Here is a 21,909-nt window from a genome sequence, read left to right as displayed (position 1 = left end):
AAATCCAGCTTGACATCTCACTGAAAGATGGTGTTCTGCTATCTGGATCCAGAATAACCATACCCAAAACAATGCAAGAAGAACTTCTCCAGAAGATACACGAAGGCCACATGGGAATGGAGAAGTGTAAGCTCAGTGCCAAATAGTTGTGTAACAGATAGGCATATACAAAGACATCGAAAATATGGTGTCTACATGCAATGTATGCCAGAAGTACAGAAACGCACAACAGAAAGAGGAGATGATAGCTACTGAAGTACCACCCAGTCCATGGCATACTGTAACAGCCAATTTATTCGCACACAATCGCAGACTACTACTCAAAGTTCCCTTTTATCCGGAAGGTGAAAGACTTGAGAGCCACAACAATCCTCTCAGCAGTAAAAGTTCTGTTCACTCAGCAAGGAATTCCTGAAAGATTAATATGTGACAATGGCACCCAATTCACCTCCAAAGAATTTAAGGAATCTGTGATTGACATGATGGGAGTCAAGAGGCCACGTGAGATAACAAGGTTGAGAGGGTGTCCATGCATTTGGGTAGGGGAGTTTATATGGAGGGAGAGATTGAGGGAGGATAGGAGGGCAGTGAACTCATAAGAGGGCATGATAAGTAGCAATGGATGTTGAAAACACTGACAAACTCACTCCACGCAGAGGCTGAGGGAGGAAAGCAGTGAAGCTATCTTGGTGAACAATTTGGCGTGGTAGTTCTGTGGTTAGTAGAGAACAAGTATTTTAAATGTGAGGCAAGAGAGATGGAACAAGGTGAGATGGTCAAAGAAGCAGAGGTGCCATAGGAGTAGCGGGACAGTTCAAGGCGTGATTTGGTGATCAGGGCAACACTGTCACCACAGCGTTCTGGAAGGGGCAGATGTTAGAAGGCATAGGCAGGCAGAGAGGCTTGATTAAGAAGGATGGTGATATCATGAACCAGCCATATTTCCATTAAGGACATGAAGTTCATGCTATCATCCACAAGAAGCTTATGGATGGCAAGGGCTTTGTTCACAAATGAATGGATATTCTGGAGGGAGCTGTGGAGAGGGGCATTCATAGCTGGGATCCACTGGCAGAGTCCACATGGTAGCTCTGTGAGGGATGAAAGAGATGGAAAGGAGTTTGGCAAAATTAGCTTTCAGCAGGTGCGCTGGGTTGGACGGTTGGAGAGAGAGTAGGCTGGAGCAATTGTGGTTGCTACATGGGAAGAGGCAACAACACGTGTCTTGTTGGGCCCTTTGGAGGATGTCGAGAGAGGCACAGGGAAGCTGTAGGCTTATCTGAGAGTAAGTTACGACTGGGACAATGGCAATAGAGTGGATAGCTCGAGGTGTGTTGAAGGCTTGGGCTTGGAATTTGATGCAGGGGTCATGACATTCATGAGTGGAGAAATGAAAGGAGGCATAACTACAGGAGCGAAAATGAGGAATTGAGGGGAAACAATAGAAGGGAAACCAAAATTAAAGTCAAAGTTACTATGGTGGCAATAGTTTGACATGGATATGGTGGAGTCAGCTTGGAGCTTTGCCAAACTGATGGCCAGGTTCGGAGAGATGTGTGGAGGGTGAGTGAGTCCAGAAAGTATTTGAAGGGCAGAGTGCCAGAGGACACATTGCTGGAAGTATCCCTTTGGGAATGAAGAGCCAGGAGATGTTGCCGAATCAATCATGGGGCAGAAAAATAGCAACAAAATTTAGAGGTCACCGTAACATCCAGAAGTGTTGAAGAAATGGGCTTTAGCTCAGGAGAGTGAAATTCTGGCCAAGAACCAAACTGTTACAAAATAAAGTTGAAAACCCAGTCAGACTGTCATAATCTCCGCAGGTAACAGCAGCGGCGGGGGATGGGCTGTAAATTAGACAAAGTTATGTTAAACCTCAGCAACTGAATAGAAAATCAGTCACAGCAACTGAGTATGACAGTGCAGTCTAGTGGAGTAGTGTAGGCTTGACAGCAGAGAAGTCCATGGAATTTGGAAGTTAGACATGAGCAAAGATCCAGTGCTCACTGATGAAAGCAAACAGCAAGCATGATCGGGATGGGCAGTGGCCCCAAGAAACTTAAACAGTGAACGAGAGAAATTGGGGGAGAAAGGGAAAAGGATGGCAACAGATTGTAAAGGAAAGAGTTGCACAGCAAAGGAGCTTCCTCGGGAGCTGCAAACCAATGAGAAAAGTTGAAATAAAAATAGGAAATGCTGGAAATACTCAGCAGGTCTGGCAGTATTTGTGCACAGCAAAACAGAGTTAATGTTTCGAGTTGGATTATGACTTCTTTAACCGAAGGAAGATAGAAATGTAATGGTTTTTATGCTGTTGAAAGGGAAGACAGGGAGGAAGAACAAAACAGTAAGTCTGTGATAGGGTAGCTTTGTCTTTTACTACAACTATTACCATCCCTATGCCTTTTATTCCATTACCTCTTTGTTATTTATTCTCTGCTGCCCTCTACCCTGACTTTATACATGAATAGTAGATCACACACAAAGGTTAATATTACACAATCAGAAATTCACTGAGACTGCAGACCAACCAGTCTGCTGTTACTTCAGTTGAAATCTCAGCTACCAGGAAAACACGACTTACTACAGCTCTCCAGTTATTCTTCATCAGTAAGTGAAAGATTATAATTTCTTGACAAAAAAGTTTCATAAGCTACCAGCTAAAATTACCGGTTAGGCTGAGGTCAGATTTGCAGCAGTGCGTTTAATTTCTGAACAACAATATTCCAATGCCCTAACTATAATCTTCTAAAGTTCTCTTGATTCAGGAACTATTCCGATGGATTGAAAAATTGCATATGTCACTCCATATTTAAGAAGAGTTTGAGAGGAAAAGCGAGGAGACCTGCTAACCTTACATCTGTTGTTGGGAAATTAGTCTTCTTTGTTTTTCATCTTCTTCTTTGGCCTCCTTGTCTCAACAGACAATGGGTAAGCACCTGGAGGTGGTCAGTGGTTTGTGAAACAGTGCCTGGAGTGGCTATAAAGGCCAATTCTAGAGTGGCAGACTCCTCCACAGGTACTGCAGATAAAATTGGTTGTCGGGGCTGTTACACAATTGGCTCTCCCCTTGCGCTTCTGTCTTTTTTCCTGCCAACTGCCAAGTCTCTTTATAATTAAGTCTGTTTATAAGTCTCTTTGTAAAGTCTCTTTATAAGTTTATAATTAAGGATAAAGTGACTCAAAAGCTTGAAAATTTTCATCAGATCAGACAGAGCCAGCGTGGATTTCTGATTGAATTTTTTGAAGAGCTGACTAAAGTAGTGGACAGGGGAATGCCAATATATGTTATTTATATGGACTACCAGAGGGTCCTCAAAAGAGCTGAAGTTGGAACTCATGGAATTGAAGGCAAATTATTGACTTGGTTCGGAAACTGGCTGAGGAGCAGGAGAGAGGGAGTAGTGATAATGCTGACATAATCAGCAGGCGCTCTAATTGGCAGGATGTGTCGAGTGCCAATCCACAGGGATCTTTGCTCAGGACTCAACTGTTCACTGTATTTCTTAATAATTTAGATACAGGGCTGCATTTTCCGCTGATGGTGGCGTGGGGGTGGCGTAAAATTCAGCGGGAGTCTCCGGGAGGCCTACCCGCCGCGCTCCCGCATCCTGTCAACTTTACAATGGTTAGGCGGGGTGGTGGGAGGGGGATCAACCACCACCTCCCCACCCACCACCCCCCCCTCCCGAGGCCAATCAAAGCTCTTAAGTGGCCACTTAACGGTCACTTAAGGGCCCTCGCTCGCCTCCACAGGTATATTACCTGTGGCAAGTGGGCGTGCTGGGGACGTGCAAGGCCGCCCAGCGATAGCTGCCTACCTTTCCGCACCCCATGGGGGGCCATGGCAGTCAGGCACAGGGTGCCCAATTGAGGGCCGCCCCTGCCTCCCAACCCACCCCCGGGACCCAAGACACCCCACCCCCCACCCCCAAACGACCACTCCAGCCTCACCAGGGAAGGACCGATCTCCTATCTTCCTGACAGCTTTACCTGACAGGGTAAGCACAGCAGCTTCTCCGCTAAAGAGTGGCCGCAAATTCCATCAGGGTTCCATGCATCTTCCATACTCCCTAGGGCCGCCGCCGCTTCACTGCCCTCTCTGTTCTTAAGAGCAGCTGTCTTATGATCCCCTTAAAACTTGTAACCTGAGAGTCGATTTGTTGAATATCAAGGGAGTTCACCAGAGAGGTCCCTGTGTTCACCCCTGTCAGTACATTGTTAACTAATCCTCTCTTCTGGCAATGGAAAGCAGCATGTCTCCTAAATCTAGTGGCGCCCGTGGCATCGGCCGCCTGATTAATCACAGCCTTACATAATCATTTGTATAATCTTCGTAGGGACGCTTGATTACTGCAATACTCGGGCATTTGTATCCCTGTCAAGTTCACAATTACTGGTACAATTTCATGTTTAGCATTATCAGATAACACTTCACTGCTCTTACACAGTACCAGTCCATTTCGTGGGCCAGGGGTCATGTCCAGGCAAGATAGTCTCTGGGATGTTGTTGTGTCCTGTGATAGCGTGGTGGCGTCGGTCCGGGGCTCCGCCGTTGTAGTCAACTCTGCGTGTTTAGGCCTTACGGTCCAATGCCGTGTATCTGTCAGTCCCACGTCCTCTTTACCGGGACAGTGACCCCAGTTGTTGTGGTCCCGAGGTATAAAGGTAAATTGTGAAAACTCCCTCACACATTGTACCTGGATCTGTGCTCCTCGTCGGAACCATCGCTGATCTGGAATCAAATTGGGCCCTCATTTTTCCATCGGAGTTCCATTCCCACATCCAAGCTCTGCCTTAGGCCCTCTCCATCGATCATTCCAACGGATAATTGCATAAGCCCGGTGCCGCACTTGAAGAGCATTAACCTTTCTGTAGTAATGTTCAAAGCTCCTTTCACACAATACCCATCGCTGACATTCTTGTAACACAAGCCTATACCTGCCGCTGCTTCACTGTTTACGTTCTGTATGCAGGTGGCTGCCATAGCAGGACAATGGTTATTGACAACAAGCCTCTTCCCATCTTGGCATGGAGGTTATCCGGTTATTGTTATTTCCCCCTGTGTTACAGTGGGCCTGGCTCCTCCTATACACCCATAAGTGAAAGAAATCTTGATGCACCCTCGATCCGTCTGAGCTGCTCCAATCAGGATTATCATCACACTTAATCACAGCGTACGTCCTGTCTTGTGTTCCTGGCTCGACTTTGTTTCTGCAGAAATGGAAAATAAAATAAAATAGCACTGCTCTATGAGGGGTCTTCCCTCCACAGGTCAGACGTAGGTTATGTACAAGTTTACACTTCCTGAGAGATCTTCTCTCCAGAGGTCAGACTTCCTTTCATGTTACTTTAAACTGTGTGCCACAATCACTGCGTCCCCTTTTTGTTTTTCCAAGGTTGGGGCCTTTTTGCGGTTCGGGGTCGGTGTGCGAGGAGGTGTTCAGGGCACTCTAGATCGGAGTGTCCGGCTACTTCTTCTTACCGCCCTGCTCACTAGGTCTTGCCTCTAAACAAACGAAACTCCCTGTCCCAAAATTAAAACCCTTTTATTAAAAAAAACATTTTGCCAAATTGTCTTATTTCACCATTTAAATTCCTTTTGACAAATGATCCTTTGTTCTTCCCACAGTCTGAGCTTAAAACACACAGTTTGAGTGTATTTTTTTCCCACTCTCTAACTCGCATGTGTGAATTTCTGTCCGGAATAAAATCCCCACATGTTTAACGAAACAAAATTCCATACAAATCAAAATTTTGATCAGAAATTCCAGCTCGAATTTATAACTTTGAACATATGCTTATTTCCATTACTGTCCCCCTTCAACAAGGTCACAATTCCCATTGTGAAAGCCCCTTTAACCCAAAAGTAGTAAAACTTAAGACTACAAAATCACAATTTCAAAAAACAAACTTAAAACATACATCTTCCACACAAAACCTTTATTACACACACACATTCTCTCACTGGAAGCTTCCCACTTGCATTCTCCCTGCACACACCTTAAACTTTATCAACTTAAATCAATTAATATAGCATATGTTTTACAAAGGAACAAAAGAAAATAACTTAAGTTCTGGGTTCTAAGGTCTTCTTTCTTCAAGGTCCCCTTTGAAACAACTGTAAGTAGGAACTCAAGACAAAGGTGAATTTTCACAACTTCAGTAAAACTTCAGACAAAATTTAAACCTGGGAGAGGATGGGAGAGAAAGCCCCCTATAGCTCTCTATCTCAGAATAATAAAACAATTGTTTCTTTTGACAGTTCAATATCCATGTTATCATAACTTCTTTTCTCACTTACATCCATTAAAAAAACTCTTGAAACATATTAAACAACCAATGGTTTTAAATCACAAAAAAAAACAGACCACAAGGGGTGAAACAACCTTTAAGTGGCTTACAAACGCAGAGAAATCAGAGACATGAATCTCTGTCTCTCAGCACAAGAGCATGGCACGATAGATTTTAAGACTTCCAACATCCACTCAATGATAGACACTGAATACTGGAGCACAGACACACAAAATCAAGCAGGACACTCTAATAAAACATACAAACAGAAAACTGAACCAACTTACATACACACAAGGTTTTCTTTTACTGTTCACACAGTGTTTTAGAACCTACCATGTGAATCTTCCGATTAACTTCCTTCAACCATTATCTTTCGATCCAAGCACCATTCCGTGTATTGCGGTGTTAGTGCTGGCGACACCGAAATGACATTTTCCGCCCGTTCTAACTCTTCATTTTGGGGTTTGTCGGCCAACATTTTATTTACCCTCTTACTCAACTCGAAGTGTTGTCTTAACATTAGGATCCATGCTTTATCATCTTTGTCTTTTTCCTGATTATCCCACCAGTTTCTCTGATTGGCGGGTGAGTCAAATGATTTCCAATTGTTCTTTACCATTTTGTTTATCAATTCCTTATTTTGCCGGCCAAATGCCGTGTCAGGGATCCCTCTGGTCCCCACTCGAGTTCCTCACTACTGGCCATCTCTGGGTAAGACGGTTGGGGTATAGTTGTTGTCAGCAGTATGGTTTTACCTAGGTCCCCTTGGACCAAACTCGTTACTTGCGACGAATACCGAATGTAGTTACAACAATCTATAATACAAGCATTTCTACCCCACCCTTACCACCCCTTGAACTATTGCCTGGAGTCTAGGTTTCGAATATGCGGGGCACCTGACACTTCCTGGGCCAGGACAGAGTCGGATTTAGTATGAATAGAAACAAGAAATGCTGGAACCACTCAGCAGGTCTGGCAGCAACTGTGGAAAGAGAAGCAGAGTTAACATTTCGGGTCAGTGACCCTTCATCGGAACTGACAAATATTAGAAAAGTCACAGGTTATAAGCAAGTGAGGTGGGGGTGGGGCAAGAGATAACAAAGGAGGTCTAGATTGGACCAGGCCACATAGCTGACCAAAAGGTCAGGAGCAAAGGCAAACAATATGTTAATGATGTGTTGAAAGACAAAGCATTAGTACAGATTAGCTGTTAATACACTGAATATTGAACAGCAGCAAGTGCAAACCTGAAAAAAACAGTGGGTAAGCAAACTGAACAAACTAAGATGAAATGAAAAAAATGCAAAAAAAAAGATTGTAAAAAATGTATAAAAGAATGTTAAAAAAAAAGAAAAAATAACTAAAAATGAAAGTAAAATGGGGGGCTGTCATGCTCTGAAATTATTGAACTCAATGTTCAGTCCGGCAAGCTGTAGTGTGCCTAATCGGTAGATGAGATGCTGTTCCTCGAGCTTGCGTTGATGTTCACTGGAACACTGCAGCAATCCCAGGACAGAGATGTGAGCATGAGAGCAGGGGGGAGTGTTGAAATGGCAAGCAACCGGAAGCTCAGGGTCCTGCTGGCGGACTGAGCGGAGAATGGTCTGCTATGTGGCCTGGTCCAATCTAGACCTCCTTTGTTATCTCTTGCCCCACCCCCACCTCATTTGCTTATAACCTGTGACTTTTCTAATATTTGTCAGTTCCGATGAAGGGTCACTGACCCGAAACGTTAACGCTGCTTCTCTTTCCACAGATGCTGCCAGACCTGCTGAGTGGTTCCAGCATTTCTTGTTTTTATTTCAGATTTCCAGCATCCGCAGTATTTTGTTTTTATTTTAGTATGAATAGAAATGTACTCACACAGTGTCTCGTCCCGGTTCCCCGTCAGTGTCCTGCGTCCTTTGTATCCTGCCGACTATGCCAATTGAAAGGTATGAGAAATATTCTGTTACAAAATGTCAACACTTGGAGTCCAATTGCAATAGTCAAGTGGTGCATTTATTATGCATGCGGGGAGCCAACGCTGGACAGCCAAGGCGCTTCTCCACCGAGGTCCAAATCAGCACAGTTTATCTATGTTTGCATTATCAGTTACAACTTAATGGTATTAAGTTGGCAATGGCCACAGCACAATGGCCTCCGGTGAGCTGATAATTATGTTCCTGTACAGTAAGAGACTTGGCATTGTCCCTCCGGACACAGTAAAAAATGTGTATTCTGCATAAAAGGTTTACAGGGGTGAATTGATGTGGTCTGGGACCATCAGACGATGTGACAATGTCCTTCCCCATTTCTTAATTAGGTTATCCGGGCATTGTGTGTCGCCCATTTCCTAATTGCAAATGTTTTGCTGAGCCCTTTGTACAATTTTTTCAGCTCTCATGTAAGGCTGTGATTGTCTGCATATGCTTTGGCACCCTAGCTGCTGGTGCTGACTGGCACTCCAAAATAAATCCAAATTTTGCACCTTCAACTTTTATTCCTATCTAGTGACGACAAATCTTATATTCATGACAAGCGAGCTCAAACCAGCAAATCACCAAGGTGGAAATCCCAAGGTCACTGTACTGGAACTTAAAGTTCCTTTTTTTAATTCATTTATGGGCATTTTGTTGCCCATCCCTAATTGTCCTTCAGAAGGTGGTGGTGAGCCTCCTTCTTGAACCGCTGCAGTCCATGTTCGGCAGGTATACCCACAGTGCTGTTAGGAAGGGAGATCCAGGTTTTTGACACAGTGTCGATGAAGGAACAGCAATATAGCCCCAAATCAGGATGGTGTGTGTCTTGGAGGGGAACTTGCAGGTGGTGGTGTTCCCATGTATCTGCCACCCTAGTCCATCCAGGTGGTAAAAGTAGCGGGTTTGGAAGGTGCTGTCAAAGGAAGCTTGGTGAGTTGCTGCAATGCACTTGTCTATGGTACACAACTGTGCCCCAGAAGTGAAGGATGTGAATGTTAAGGTGATGAATGGGGTGCTGATCAAGTGGGTTGCTTTATCCTGGATACTGACAAGCTTCTTGAGCGTTGTTGGAACTGCAGTCATTCGGGCAAGTGGGGAGCATTCCATCACAATCCTGAATTGTATCTTGTAGATGGTAGTCAGGCTTTTGGGAGTTAGGAGGTGAGTTACTCAGGCTTTGGTGAGTTACTCACCACAGAATTTCCAGCCTCTAACTTGCTTTTGCAGCCACAGTATTTACTTGGCTGATCCAGTTAAGTTTCTGGTCAATGGTAACCCCCAGAATGTTGATGGTGGACGATTCAGCAACAATAACAAATTATATCTATATCGTGCTTTTAATGCAATAGAATGTTCCAAGGCACTTCACAGTGGCATTATAAAACAAAATATGATACCAAGCCACATAAGGAGACACTAAGTCAGATGACTAAAATCTTGGTCAAAGAGGTAGGTTTTACAGAGTGTCTTAAAGGAGAAAAGCGAGGTGGAGAGGCAGAGAGTTGTAGGGATGGCACTTAGGGCCTCGGCAACTGAAGGAGCAGTCACCAATGGTGGAGTGATTAAAATCGGGGATGCACAAGTGGCCAGAATTAGAGCACAGATATCTCAGAGGCTTGTGGGACTGGACAGAGATAAGGAGAGGCGAGGCCATGGAGGGATTTGAAAACAAAGATGAGAATTTTAAAATCAGTTGTCACTTGACTGGGAGCCAATGTGGGTCAGCAAGTACAGGGGTGACAGGGGAACAGGACTGTGTGAGTCATGACACAGGCAGCAGAGTTTTGGATGACCTCAAGTTTACAGAGGGTAGAATGTGGTAGAATGGCAATACGGCTGAATGTCTAGCAGAGATGATTAGATTCTCTCTTGTTGGAGTTGGTCAATGCCTGGCACTTGTGTGTGAATGTTACTTGCCACTTGTCAGCCCAAGCCTGAATGTTGTCCAGGTCTTGCTGCATGCAGGCAGACTGTTTCAGTATGAGGAGTTGCATCTGGTACTCAACACTGTGCAATTATCATTCCTCATCAATCACTGTTTACATTGTTCTGGAATTTGTTGCTCTCGAGTACACTTGGTCAGAACTTACTAGTGGAATTTTCTGCTCCCTGATATACTATGCTGGAAATGGTGGTTCTTGATGCATTATTGTAGAACTTGCTGTTCCCTGGTCATGTGTTAGAACTTGCTTTTCCCTGGCCACGAGTTGGTGTTTCCTAATCCTGGATCCTGTGTTGGAACTTTTTGCTCCCTGTTTATCTGCTGCAAGTCCAACACAATCTGCTGCTATGGCATCCAAAATTATATTTCATATAAGTCACTCAGCCCACAGGTCTAATTTGATTAAAGCAGTGCTCTGCAAAGGTATATTTGTATCAGAAATACTCATGGGGATGTGTGAAATTATCCACTTTGGTAGGAAGCATGGAAAAGCAGATTTTGTTTTAAAGGTAAGACTAGGAAATGTTCCACTTCAGAGGGACTTGTGTGTCTTTGTACACAAATCACATAAAAGTTAACATGCAGGTACACCAAGATATACTGCAAGGGGTTACAGTACAAGAGTAAGGAAATCTTGCTGAATTATATAGGTCTTTGGAGAGACCACATCTTAAGTACTGTATACAGTTTTGGTCTCCTAACATAAGGAAAGGATACATTTATCTCTGTGTTTGCAACAAAGGTTCATTAGTTTGATTCCTGGGATGAGGGCTACCTTATGAGAAACAATTGATCAGAATAGGCCCATATGCCTCTGGAGGTTAGAGGATTGAAAAGTGATCGCATTGAAAAGCATAGACTTCTTAGAGGGCTTGACAGCCCTGGCTAGAGACTCTAGAACCCGGGGTCATAGTATGAGAATGAGGTCAACCATTTATTACTGAAGTGAAATTTCATCACAGAGGGTTATGAACATTTGAAATTCTCTATCCCAGAGGGCTGTGGATGCTCAGTCATTGAGTATATTCAAGGCTGAGATCAATGGATTTGTGAGCATGAAGGGAATTAAGGGATATAGAGGGAAAATAGATTTGAGGTAGCTCAGCCTCATCTTATTGAAAGATGAAGCACGTTCACAGGGCCTTATAGCCTTTGCCTTCTCCTACTTTTTAGGTTATGTTTTCAAGTTTATGTTAAAATACCAACATTTCTCTTCAATTCTCCAACAGGATCTGGGTGTCATTCACTGACAATATGGAGTGTCTTGTATGGAAAAGCAAGTTTCAGGTTGTATACGCTCTTAGTATTATCATCACCCTATCTTGTCCGATTACCCAGGGGGCTAACATATTGGTTGTACCTGTCGAGGGAAGTCACTGGATCAATATGAGAATTCTATTGGAAGAACTGAGACGTCACGGGCACAACATGACCGTGCTTATTCCGTCACCACCTTGGTACATCAAAGAGGGGCCTGATCTGTATGAATCCATTGTGGTTAAAATAAAAAGAAACCTTTCGGAATACACAAACGAAGACATTATGCACCGCTTGATACAAAAGACACTAGAAGCCAAACAGAACGGTTGGACACTTTGGGGCTCTGTTAAATTCCATTCTGAACTCATTTCTTTTCTACACATGTGTCACATTTGGTCTCGAGAGATAAGTATCGCAATTTTTGAAAACAAAAATTTGTTAAAGAAGCTTGAAAATGCAAACTTTGACTTAGTACTTACCGATCCTGTTTTTGCTACAGGTTCAATACTTGCTTATTATTTAAAACTCCCTTTGGTGTATAATGTTCGTTGGATCACCAGTGGAGAAGCTCATTTTCTCTCTGCCCCATCACCAATGTCTTATGTCCCAATCCCTGGTTCACAATTGCCAGACAAAATGAATTTTCTCCAAAGAACTCAAAATGTCCTCCTAATTCTTTCTCAACTATTTGTTACGGAATTTCTAACTCATCCCATGTACAATGAACTGTGCCATAGATATCTGGGCCCAGACACAGACATCAAGACTGTTCTCCTCAGGGCAGATGTGTGGCTGATGCGAGTAGATTTTATATTTGAATTCCCGAGGCCCACCATGCCAAATATTGTGTATATTGGAGGCTTCCAGTGTAAACCATCCAAACCTCTAACAGCAGAGTTTGAAGAGTTTATCCAAACGTCAGGGAAACATGGGATTATTGTGATGTCATTGGGGACCGCTGTCAGCTCTCTGCCAATGCATATTACAATGAAAATAGCAGAGGTCTTTGCTCAAGTACCTCAGAAAGTTATTTGGAGGTATTATGGAAAGATCCCTCCCAACATAGGAAACAATACACTACTGGCAAAATGGATCCCTCAGAATGACCTACTGGGGCACCCCAAAACACGAGCCTTCATTGCCCATGGTGGCACCAATGGAGTTTATGAAGCCATCTATCATGGGGTGCCAGTAGTTGGCATGCCTCTGCTTTTTGACCAGTTTGACAATTTATTTAGACTTGAAATCCGAGGTGCAGCAAAAGTGGTAGATATTGCAACCATGCAGTCAACAGATCTATTGCAGGCACTTAACGAGGTCATAAACAACACATCATATCGAGATAACATGCAGAAACTCTCTGCTCTCCACAGGGACCAACCAGAGTCTCCAATGGAGAGAGCCATTTTCTGGATTGAGTATGTTGCACGACACAAAGGTGCAGCACATTTACGCTCAGAATTTTACCAACTCCCCTGGTACGCTTACTATTGTGTAGATGTGATGATCTTCCTTCTGTCTCTGTTCCTAATGGTTACAGTGCTGACAGTTCTACTGATGAAGAAACTTTGTAACATTGCTTGGAAAAAAAAACAAAAAACTCAGTAAGATTTATCATTTCGAATTGGGAGAGGGGCTTTGAATTCTTTCCATAAACAGTAGAAACTTTTAATTCATTATCTAATGCTTGCAGCTCCCTTTGCAGATATCATGAATTTTAACAAAGGATCTTAGTAAAGCATCACAGCTTGTCTGACAACAGTAGTTCTTGCGTGCAGATACGGAGAGGGAAATGCTGTACCCACATTAAATTTGATCAGAAAGAATCTGATTTTCAAGTATTATACAGAACTAATCACATTAGTTTATGCATGGTAGAGACTCTTGTAGAAAGGGGACAAATCCAGCTTTGGAAATTACAGAGGCACCTTCCAGCTCTCTGTTGCAGGAAAGATCATTACAAGAATGCTTCTGAACCGGCTCATTACACTTGCTGACGAGCTACTCCCCAAATCTGAATGTGGGATTAGGCCATCAAGAGGCACTGCTGACATGATTTTCATGGCTCGCCAACTGCAAGAAAAATGTCACCAATAACATCAACCTCCCACCAGCAGGACAGACCCAGTGCAGGTGACAGCACAGTGGTACAGAGTTGGAAGGGAATTGCCCTGGGAGTCCTCAACATTGACTCCAGAACCCATGAAGTCTCATGACATCAGGTCAAACATGGGCAAGGAAACCTCCTGATGATTATCACCTACCGCACCCCCTCAGCTGATGAGTCAGTACTCCATGTTGAACACCACTTGGAGGAAGCACTGAGGGTGGCTGGGGGACTTCAATGTCCATCATCCAAAAGTGGCTCAGTAGCACCACTACTGACTGAGCTGGCAGGGTCCTAAAGGACATAGCTGCTAGACTGGGTCTGCGGCAGGTGGTGAGGGAACCAACAAGAGGGAAAAATATACTTCACCTCGTCCTCACCAATCTGCCTGCCGCAGATGCATCTGTCCATGGCAGTATTGGTAGCAGTAACCACAGCACAGTCCTTGTGGAGACGAAGTTGTTGAATTGTACTCCCAGGGTAGAGGCGCCTGCAATAAATATTATACGAATAACCAATAACATATAATTCTAGCTAGCAATGAAATGTTTGCAAGGCACCATGGGACTTAGCTAACTAACTTGACTACATTCCTTATAAGGGCCAATTCACAGATTCATACAGAAAAAGGCTCATTAAGTGGAATATCTCTAATTAAGCAGCCTCTAGCAGATGCCCTTATGGAATGCTGACAAAGATACCAGCCTGTAAAAAGGTTAAGATAAGATGTTATGTATACATAAGACCCAAGGATGGTGGATAAGGGGGTTTGGAAGACATCATGAGTTCATGAGCAACCCCTAGTTGTCCGTGAGCTAGTCACGCAGTCCCTCAATGCCTAGTAACCAATTTCATTGGTTCCAGTAATCAATGTATGTAATCTATAATCACTATGATTGGACCGTGTCCAGCCAGGATGGGCTGAGTGACTTTTTGAAACTATATAAATATTGATGATTTTCCTTTGTCCGGTGGAGAGGAATCTGGATTGCCCAGTGACCTGCTCCCGCCGGCGTAATCCAATAAACTGTTTGATGTTTGGAGCAGACCTGAGTGTCGAGTGATTCTTTCAGATTCATTCCCACTAACAAAGTCCTGTCTTCACATTGAGAATACCCTCCCATCATGTTGTGTGGCACCACCACTGTGCTAAATGGGATAGGTTTCGATCAGATCTAGCAATGCAAAACTGGGCATCCATGAGGCGCTGTGGGCCATCAGCAGCAACAGAATTGTACTCAACCACAATCTGTAATTTCATGGCCTGGCATATCCCCTCACTCTACCATTACCATCAAGCTGGGGGACCAACCCTGGTTCAATGAAGAGGCTAGGAGGGCATGCCAGAAGCAGCACCAGGCATACCTCAAAATGAGCTGTTAGCCTGGTGAAGCTACAACCCAGGACTACTTGTGTGCTAAACAGCATAAGCAGCATGCAATAGTCAGAGCTAAGCGATCCGATAACCAACAGATCAGATTTAAGCTCTGCAGTTCTGTCACATCCAGTTGTGAATGGTGGTGGACAATTAAACAACTAACTGGAGGAGTTCCCAGCATCACAGATGCCAATGCGATTCACTTCGCGTGATATCAAAAAACGACTGAAGGCACTGAATACTGCAAAGGCTATTGGCCCTGACAACATTCTGGCTATAGTACTGAAGACCTGTGCTCCAGAACTTGCCACATCCCTAGCCAAGCTGTTCCAGTACATCTACAACACTGGTATCTACCTGGCAATGTGGAAAATTGCCCAGGTATGTCCTGTACACAAAAAGCAGGACAAATCCAACCCGGGCAATTACCGCACCATTAGTCTACTCTCAATCATAAGTAAAGTGATAGAGGTGTCATTGACAGTGTTATCAAGCGGCACTTGCTTAGCAATAACCTGCTCAGTGACGCTCAGTTTGGGTTCCACCAGGGCTACTCAGCTCCAGACCTCATTACAGCCTTGGTTCAAACATGGACAAAAGAGCTGAACTCCAGAGGTGAGGTGAATGTGACTGCCCTCGACATCAAGGCAGCATTTGACCGAATATGGCATCAAGGAGCCCTAGCAAAACTGGACTCAATGGGTATCAGGGAGAAAACTCTCCGCTCGTTGGAGTCATACCTAGCACAAAGGAAGATTGTTGTGGTTGTTGGAGGTCAAATCATTTCAGCTCCAGGACATCACTGCAGGAGTTCCTCAGGGTAGTGTCCTAGGCCCATCCATCTTCAGCTACTTCATCAATGACCTTCCTTCCATCATAAGGTCAGAAGTGGAGATGATCGCTGATGTTTGCACAATGTTGAGCACCAATTGCAACTCCTCAGATACTGAAGCAGTCCATGTAGAAATGCAGCAAGACCTGGACAATACCCAGGCTTGGGCTGATAAGTGCCAGGCAATGACCATCTCCAACAAGAGAGAATCTAACCATCTCCCCTTGACATGCAACAGCAATATGACCGCTGAATTCCCCACTGTCAACATCCTGGGCAGGGGGGGGGGGGGGCGGGGGTTACCATTGACCAGAAACTGAACTGGAGTAGCCATATAAATACCGTAGCTACAAGAACAGGTCAGAGGAGAGGAATACTGCGGCGAGTAACTCACCTCCTGACTCCCCAAAGCCTGTCCACCATCTACAAGGCACAAGTCAGGACTGTGATGGAATACTCTCCACTTGCCTGGATGGTTGCAGCTCCAACAACACCGAAGAAGCTCGACACCATCCAGGACAAAGCAGCCCGCTTGATTGGCACCTCATCCACAAACATTCACACCTTCCACCTCCAACGCACAATGGCAGCTGTGTGTACCATCTACAAGATGCACTGCAGCAATGCACCAAGGCTCCTTAGACAGCACCTTCCAAACCCGCAACCTCTACCACCTAGAACGACAAGGGCAGCCGATGCATGGGAACACCACCATCTACAAGTTCCCCTCCAAGCCACACACCATGCTGACTTGGAACTATATCACTTCACTGTCGCTGGGTCAAAATCCTGGAACTCCCTTCCTAACAGCACTGTGGGTGTACCTACCCCACGTGGACTGCAGCAGTTCAAGGCAGCAGCTCACCACCACCTTCTCAAGGGGAATAAGGGATGGGCAATAAATGCTGGCCCACATCCCAGCAACGAATAAAAAAAAAATTAGCATTTTTTTGAATTGTCAATGACCTACGACTCTGTAAATCATGAGGCACTCTGGAAAATTCTGTTGTAGTAGGGATGTCCTGCAAAAATTATCACCATCCTCTGCCTGCTTCATGATGATGTGCGAGAGGTGATCCTTCGCAACAGATCCATTACAGATCCCATTGAGATTGACAGGAGTCAAGATTGTGTCATCGGCCCAACTCACTTTTCGACCTGTGCAATAATGTGCAAAAATCAGCTATCAACAGAAGTAAGACAGAATTATACAGTGAACAAAAGCAGTCATGTTCCCATAGGAATCAAGAATAGGCAAGTAAACGTATCAGTTTTGGACGCGATCCAATACATTTCTTTGTATTAAATAGCTGTACCGACCTAAATATAGCTGTACCGACCTAAATAAATCAGAACAATCTAAAACTCTCCAGCACGGAAACATGTTTCTTTGTCTACAATATCTCCATTGATAACAGTCCCAAGAGTCAAACCAAGTGATTTAAACTTAAGCAAGCAGGGACACACTGTATGTTTGCATTTATTTAAGTGGACAATGAGATGATGGGTGTAAGACAATGATTGATCCAGTAGTTCTGAATTTGAGGAAAAGGTATAAGGATGGGGTCCGAATGACCAGTAAATGTAGAAACTCAAATTTTTGTTTACTCAGCTTTGCTGTACCCTGGAATTGTTTTTTTTACTGGTTTCAGGATGTTCATTCAATGTTCAACTGGCTTATTTCCTCCCAAACATTCTGTCTAGTGAATAACCGCATGCATGCACACCAACACACAGCTTCTAAGACCTGGAATCCAGAATGGCCATGACCAGCAGCACTGATGCCCCTGCTAGGCCGGTCTCCAGAGCTGCAAGATCTAGCTGAGATACACAGACTAGCACAACTCAATGCTAGCTGCAAGAAGAATCATCCCACCCCCCTAACTGTAAAAAACACTAATCTTTCCACCACAAATATGTGGATTAGACACCACGGGGCATATGCCAGTTACAGCATGTAATGCATGGACTCCACCCAAAACTGGGAAAGTGTCAGGCAGACTGAGATCCTCTTTTTGGAGGCATATGCAACAAGTCCCCTCTCACTAACCCCCACAACACACCCCTACAGATGAAGGGATGGTCTGAACACACTACATCATTGCATGCAAAGCCCTCCAATTTGTTCAGAAAGTTACTCAACAGGAGGGTAAGGGACACCCTTAAGCAAAGATACACCAGTACACATCCCATCAATCTGGGCTGGATTTAAATCCATGTCCTAAAGGCAAAAGGTCAATGTCTAAATCTGCGACCAGCCCTATACATAACTGAATTTTTTGACAACCTATAAGACATTAGAAAATCGACTTATAAACTGTTCCTTTGGAGAATATTCATCCAGTGAATTAGCATGCTTGATTCTCAGCCTATAGCCAAGTGAAAGCGCTTGTCCATTTTACAACAAATACAAAATCATTGCTTTACATAATCGTGATTTATTCCTTGTTGGAATGTGTCACCTAAACATGTAAACAAAAACATTTAGTTTTACCAGCATTTTGCTTGTTATTATAAACAGCTTTTGGCAAATAACTAACAAAAAATGTTCCAAAATTGGGATTAGGCACTTTCTTCAAGTAATGAAAACAGCAAAGTGGAAAAACTTTATAAATTCCCACTATTTCTCAACTTAATGCAGATAAAAAAAGGCCACCCAAACACTCAGAAATACAGGACATGCATAATAGGAAGACGAACACAAAGCACTAGACCATACACATATGCAAAGCAATTAAGTACACTTTTTTTTTAAAGGGGTTCCACATGATATTGATTCTTCCTTGTGAGAACAGCTATCAAACCTAAACTCTGGAACTCCCAAAGGCCTCCACAGCTCACTCACTGTGTGTGGTCAGTTTGTCTCTAGCCAGTGCATTTAGTCACCCAATGCTAGTATTTCTGATCCCTCGTTTTGCTGTGATTCTGCCCTTGAGTTTCACCCTTGCTGTTATAATCACTAATTTCATTGTTATTCTTGAGTTTCTGTATTTCGAAAAATGCATTGAAATAAGTTTATTTTTTCTATATCTGTTCCACTCACTGGAGCTTCATCAGACTCCTGCTTTGAACTGCTTTGTTAAATTCTAGTTGCTTTGTAGAAAATTTTGGAATAAAAACTCATTTCTTCAAAGCCTGTTCTCTTCACTGTGCAATGAGCATCTGTACAAATACATTCTTTAACATCGCATATGGTATATAACTGTTCAGCTATCCCACTGGATTTTTTCGGACATCAATGATCCCAGGATTGAAATAAGAAATGTTTGTATTGTGACTTGCTTGTCTGAATGTTTTCTGGGATTTCTGCACAGGTGTAATACTCCAGTGCATGGCACCCTCTGCAGGCTGCACCACCCTATTACATGGATGCTCCGGTGAGTCCCGTAGTCTGAGTTCTTCCAGTCCAGGCTGATCCTCTGTCGGCAGGGATGACCTTCGCCAAGTGGATGGCAAAGGTGCATGAACCAGATCTCGGAATTCCTCTTTGTATTTGGGAATCCGTTCCAGAGCAGCTGATAGCACAGGTGCTTGCTCTGGTGGAATATTATTCCCCCTTTCTTCTCTTCCAGATGGTGGGAGCACTCCGTCGACAGTTACTGAAGCTCTGCCAACAACTCCAAGACCTGAAACAGAACAGAACCAGCATTACTTCACAGTTTTCTTCCCAGATCAGCATACAAGCAATATGATTTCATTTAGCAGGCACAACCTCTTTTTCTACTGAGCCCTACATATCTGAGGCCTGCATCGAGGCAATCATTGGATGGTCAGATTTACAGAAATGCACAAGGGGGACCTGGTGAACATCCCTCACTTTGTTTGATTTCTCTCCCTTCCTGGGTACCATCTGACCTCCATTTGGTGCCTCCTTGTGGCACTGTGACTACTGCTAACAATATACGAAAGATTGCAAGTATCAACCTGACCCCAGGGCCTTTCTGAAATTCAAAGTATCAGTTCTCACGTCGGATCAAGCTTCACTGCAGAATTTGAACACATAAGGTAGGCTGACACTTATTGCAGAAATGCGACTGATGCAACCTTTCAGATGAGATGCTAAATTGAGACCATGTCTGCCTATTCAGGTGGATGCAAAAGATCCCATGGAACTTTTCAAAGAACAGGGAGGTGGAGGAGAGGTTCTCCCAATATCCTGCCCAACAGTTATCCCTCAACCAACATCACCAACATTGAGTAATTGGTAATTTATCTCTTTGTGGATGTGTATAAATTAGCTAATATAAAAACAAAAAATGCTGGAAATACTCAAGAGGTCTGGCAGCATCGGTGAAGAGAGAAGCAGAGTTAACGTTTCAGGTCAGTGACCTTTCATCAGAAATTAGTTGCTGTGTTTGCCTACTTAACAAGTGACAACATTTCAAAAGTACTTAATTGGCAGTAAAACCAACAGGACTTACTGAAGGTATGAAAAGGTGCTATATCAATGCAAGTTCTTCTTCATATTTAATAAGTGCAACAAACAGAAGCTTTAGATATAATTTATCAGTGGTCTGATTTATGACTGATTGAGGGGCAGTACACAGGAGCATAATCCACCTCACTCACGAGAGATTTGGGATTTATAGTAAAGATGATAGAAATAAAAAGTGCCTCAGGCTAGACCGCATCACTCTACATCCCATTAATATTCACTCATAGACAGGTTTATTTTAAGAAGAGCAGCAACAGATGAAAATGAGAACTGAGAAAATAAGAAGGAATTTAAAAAAAAATTAAAACAGAGGAAGACAGACCTTCTCTCACATTCTTTAGCAAACATAACATCGGTTTTGCTGAAAGGCTTACACACACTGGTTTCTCTCTGGATAAAGTAAAATGATTCAAGTGATTGAGAACTGGGTGTGAGGAAGCTGCAATTTAATTGGAGTTTCAGTGACTGTTGCCATGCTCCGTTCCTTACGTTTGCTCTTCTCTGCTGTTTGAATCAAGAAATAATTGGACAGCGCTCTCAGTTTCAGGTTCAGCTCATGGTTGGCTCGTTTGTACCAGACAAGCTCCTTCTCCAGCATCTGGATCCAGCCCTCATACTGCCTCTGACTCCCAGCAATTCCTTCATCCATTTGCCCTGTGAAAGACAACAATGAAAGATGATTCCGCAAAGGCCTTGGGACGGTTTCGCCAGGTGCAGCGGTTTTAATCAAAAACTTCCTTGTTGCCAGTTCTTTCTCTCCTTTCCAAAAGTTCTGGCATGCAGTGACAGTACAGTTCTATAGATACTAAGCAACTTGTGGTACCTCCTGGATGTTCTTCATGTGTGAGTCAAGATAGTGAGTGTCAACATGATAGCTGGGGAAATTCACAAATAATGCCGATTCTGTTCTCATCTGACATCCCCACAAATGCACATTCTGTATAGAGATCAGGAATGATCGAGAAGGAACCCAGGCTGATTTTTCCCTTCTTTAACCCGTGACACTGAAGCTGATTGAAGCACTCCTACTACCATTGCCTGGCAGAAATCACTTAACTCAGCACAGTAGCTGAACCTGGGGCTTCTGCTTTGTGTGCCTTAGAGAGGCACTTAATGGTGCTTCTGTCAAATAGGAAGCAGCCAAGGCGAAATGAGTTGCACAAATTCAGTACAACTCCTAATGGATCTAAGCATACAACATAATGCTGTGATCATAAAGGATAATTATTAAAATTAAAAAAGAAAATACATAAAATATAAAACAATGCACATCAAGGATAGTGGCCATATAGCATTAGAACATCTGGGCATAATACGAAAGAGTGTACAATACGATGTATGCTCCATGGATGCAGTCAGTCACTACCTCTGCAGTGCTGCAGCAGGAGCTGTAGGTTCCGCTCGTGCTCCTTCTGTTGGAGAGTGAGGCGACGATCCGTCTCGAGTCGCTGGCGTTCCACTGCTGCCTCCAGCCAGTAAACCAGCTTCTGCTGCTCCTCAGTGCGCATCTCCAACTCCATGAATTCCAGCTGCATCTTGCGTTCCTCTTCTCGGAGCGTCACCACCTGCAGGAACATAGTGACACTGTTTCAGAACATGCCGCAAAGAGCGCAGTCCAACAGCTGCTTGCTGTACCTGACCAATGTGACATAAGAAATGCTATGCATCTGGAGGGTGCAAGCAATGCTGCTAACAAT

At 43.8% G+C, this 21,909-nt stretch overlaps 1 protein-coding gene and 1 pseudogene across 2 annotated transcripts in view; one reads left to right on the top strand and one right to left on the bottom strand.

Moving 5' to 3' along the window:
- Nucleotides 1-2,514: 2,514 nt before the first annotated feature.
- On the top strand, nucleotides 2,515-18,910 carry LOC137352509 (UDP-glucuronosyltransferase 2A1 pseudogene; annotated as a pseudogene).
- Nucleotides 18,212-21,909, bottom strand: part of kif7 (kinesin family member 7) — a 38,638-nt gene continuing 34,940 nt past the window's right edge. For both annotated transcript variants that reach the window (XM_068018056.1, XM_068018057.1), the window contains exons 16-18: nucleotides 21,579-21,777; nucleotides 20,702-20,866; nucleotides 18,212-19,403 (exon numbers count right to left, since the gene is read on the bottom strand). In XM_068018056.1, coding sequence (XP_067874157.1) covers nucleotides 18,988-19,403; nucleotides 20,702-20,866; nucleotides 21,579-21,777 — 780 coding nt within the window. In that variant the 3' untranslated portion in view covers nucleotides 18,212-18,987. The remainder of the gene's footprint in view (nucleotides 19,404-20,701; nucleotides 20,867-21,578; nucleotides 21,778-21,909) is intronic.

The sequence above is a fragment of the Heterodontus francisci genome, chromosome 38, assembly GCF_036365525.1.
Source record: "Heterodontus francisci isolate sHetFra1 chromosome 38, sHetFra1.hap1, whole genome shotgun sequence".
Lineage (NCBI taxonomy): Eukaryota > Metazoa > Chordata > Chondrichthyes > Heterodontiformes > Heterodontidae > Heterodontus > Heterodontus francisci.
Note: the sequence above shows the minus strand (reverse complement) of the source record. Positions and strands in the feature narration are given on the sequence as shown.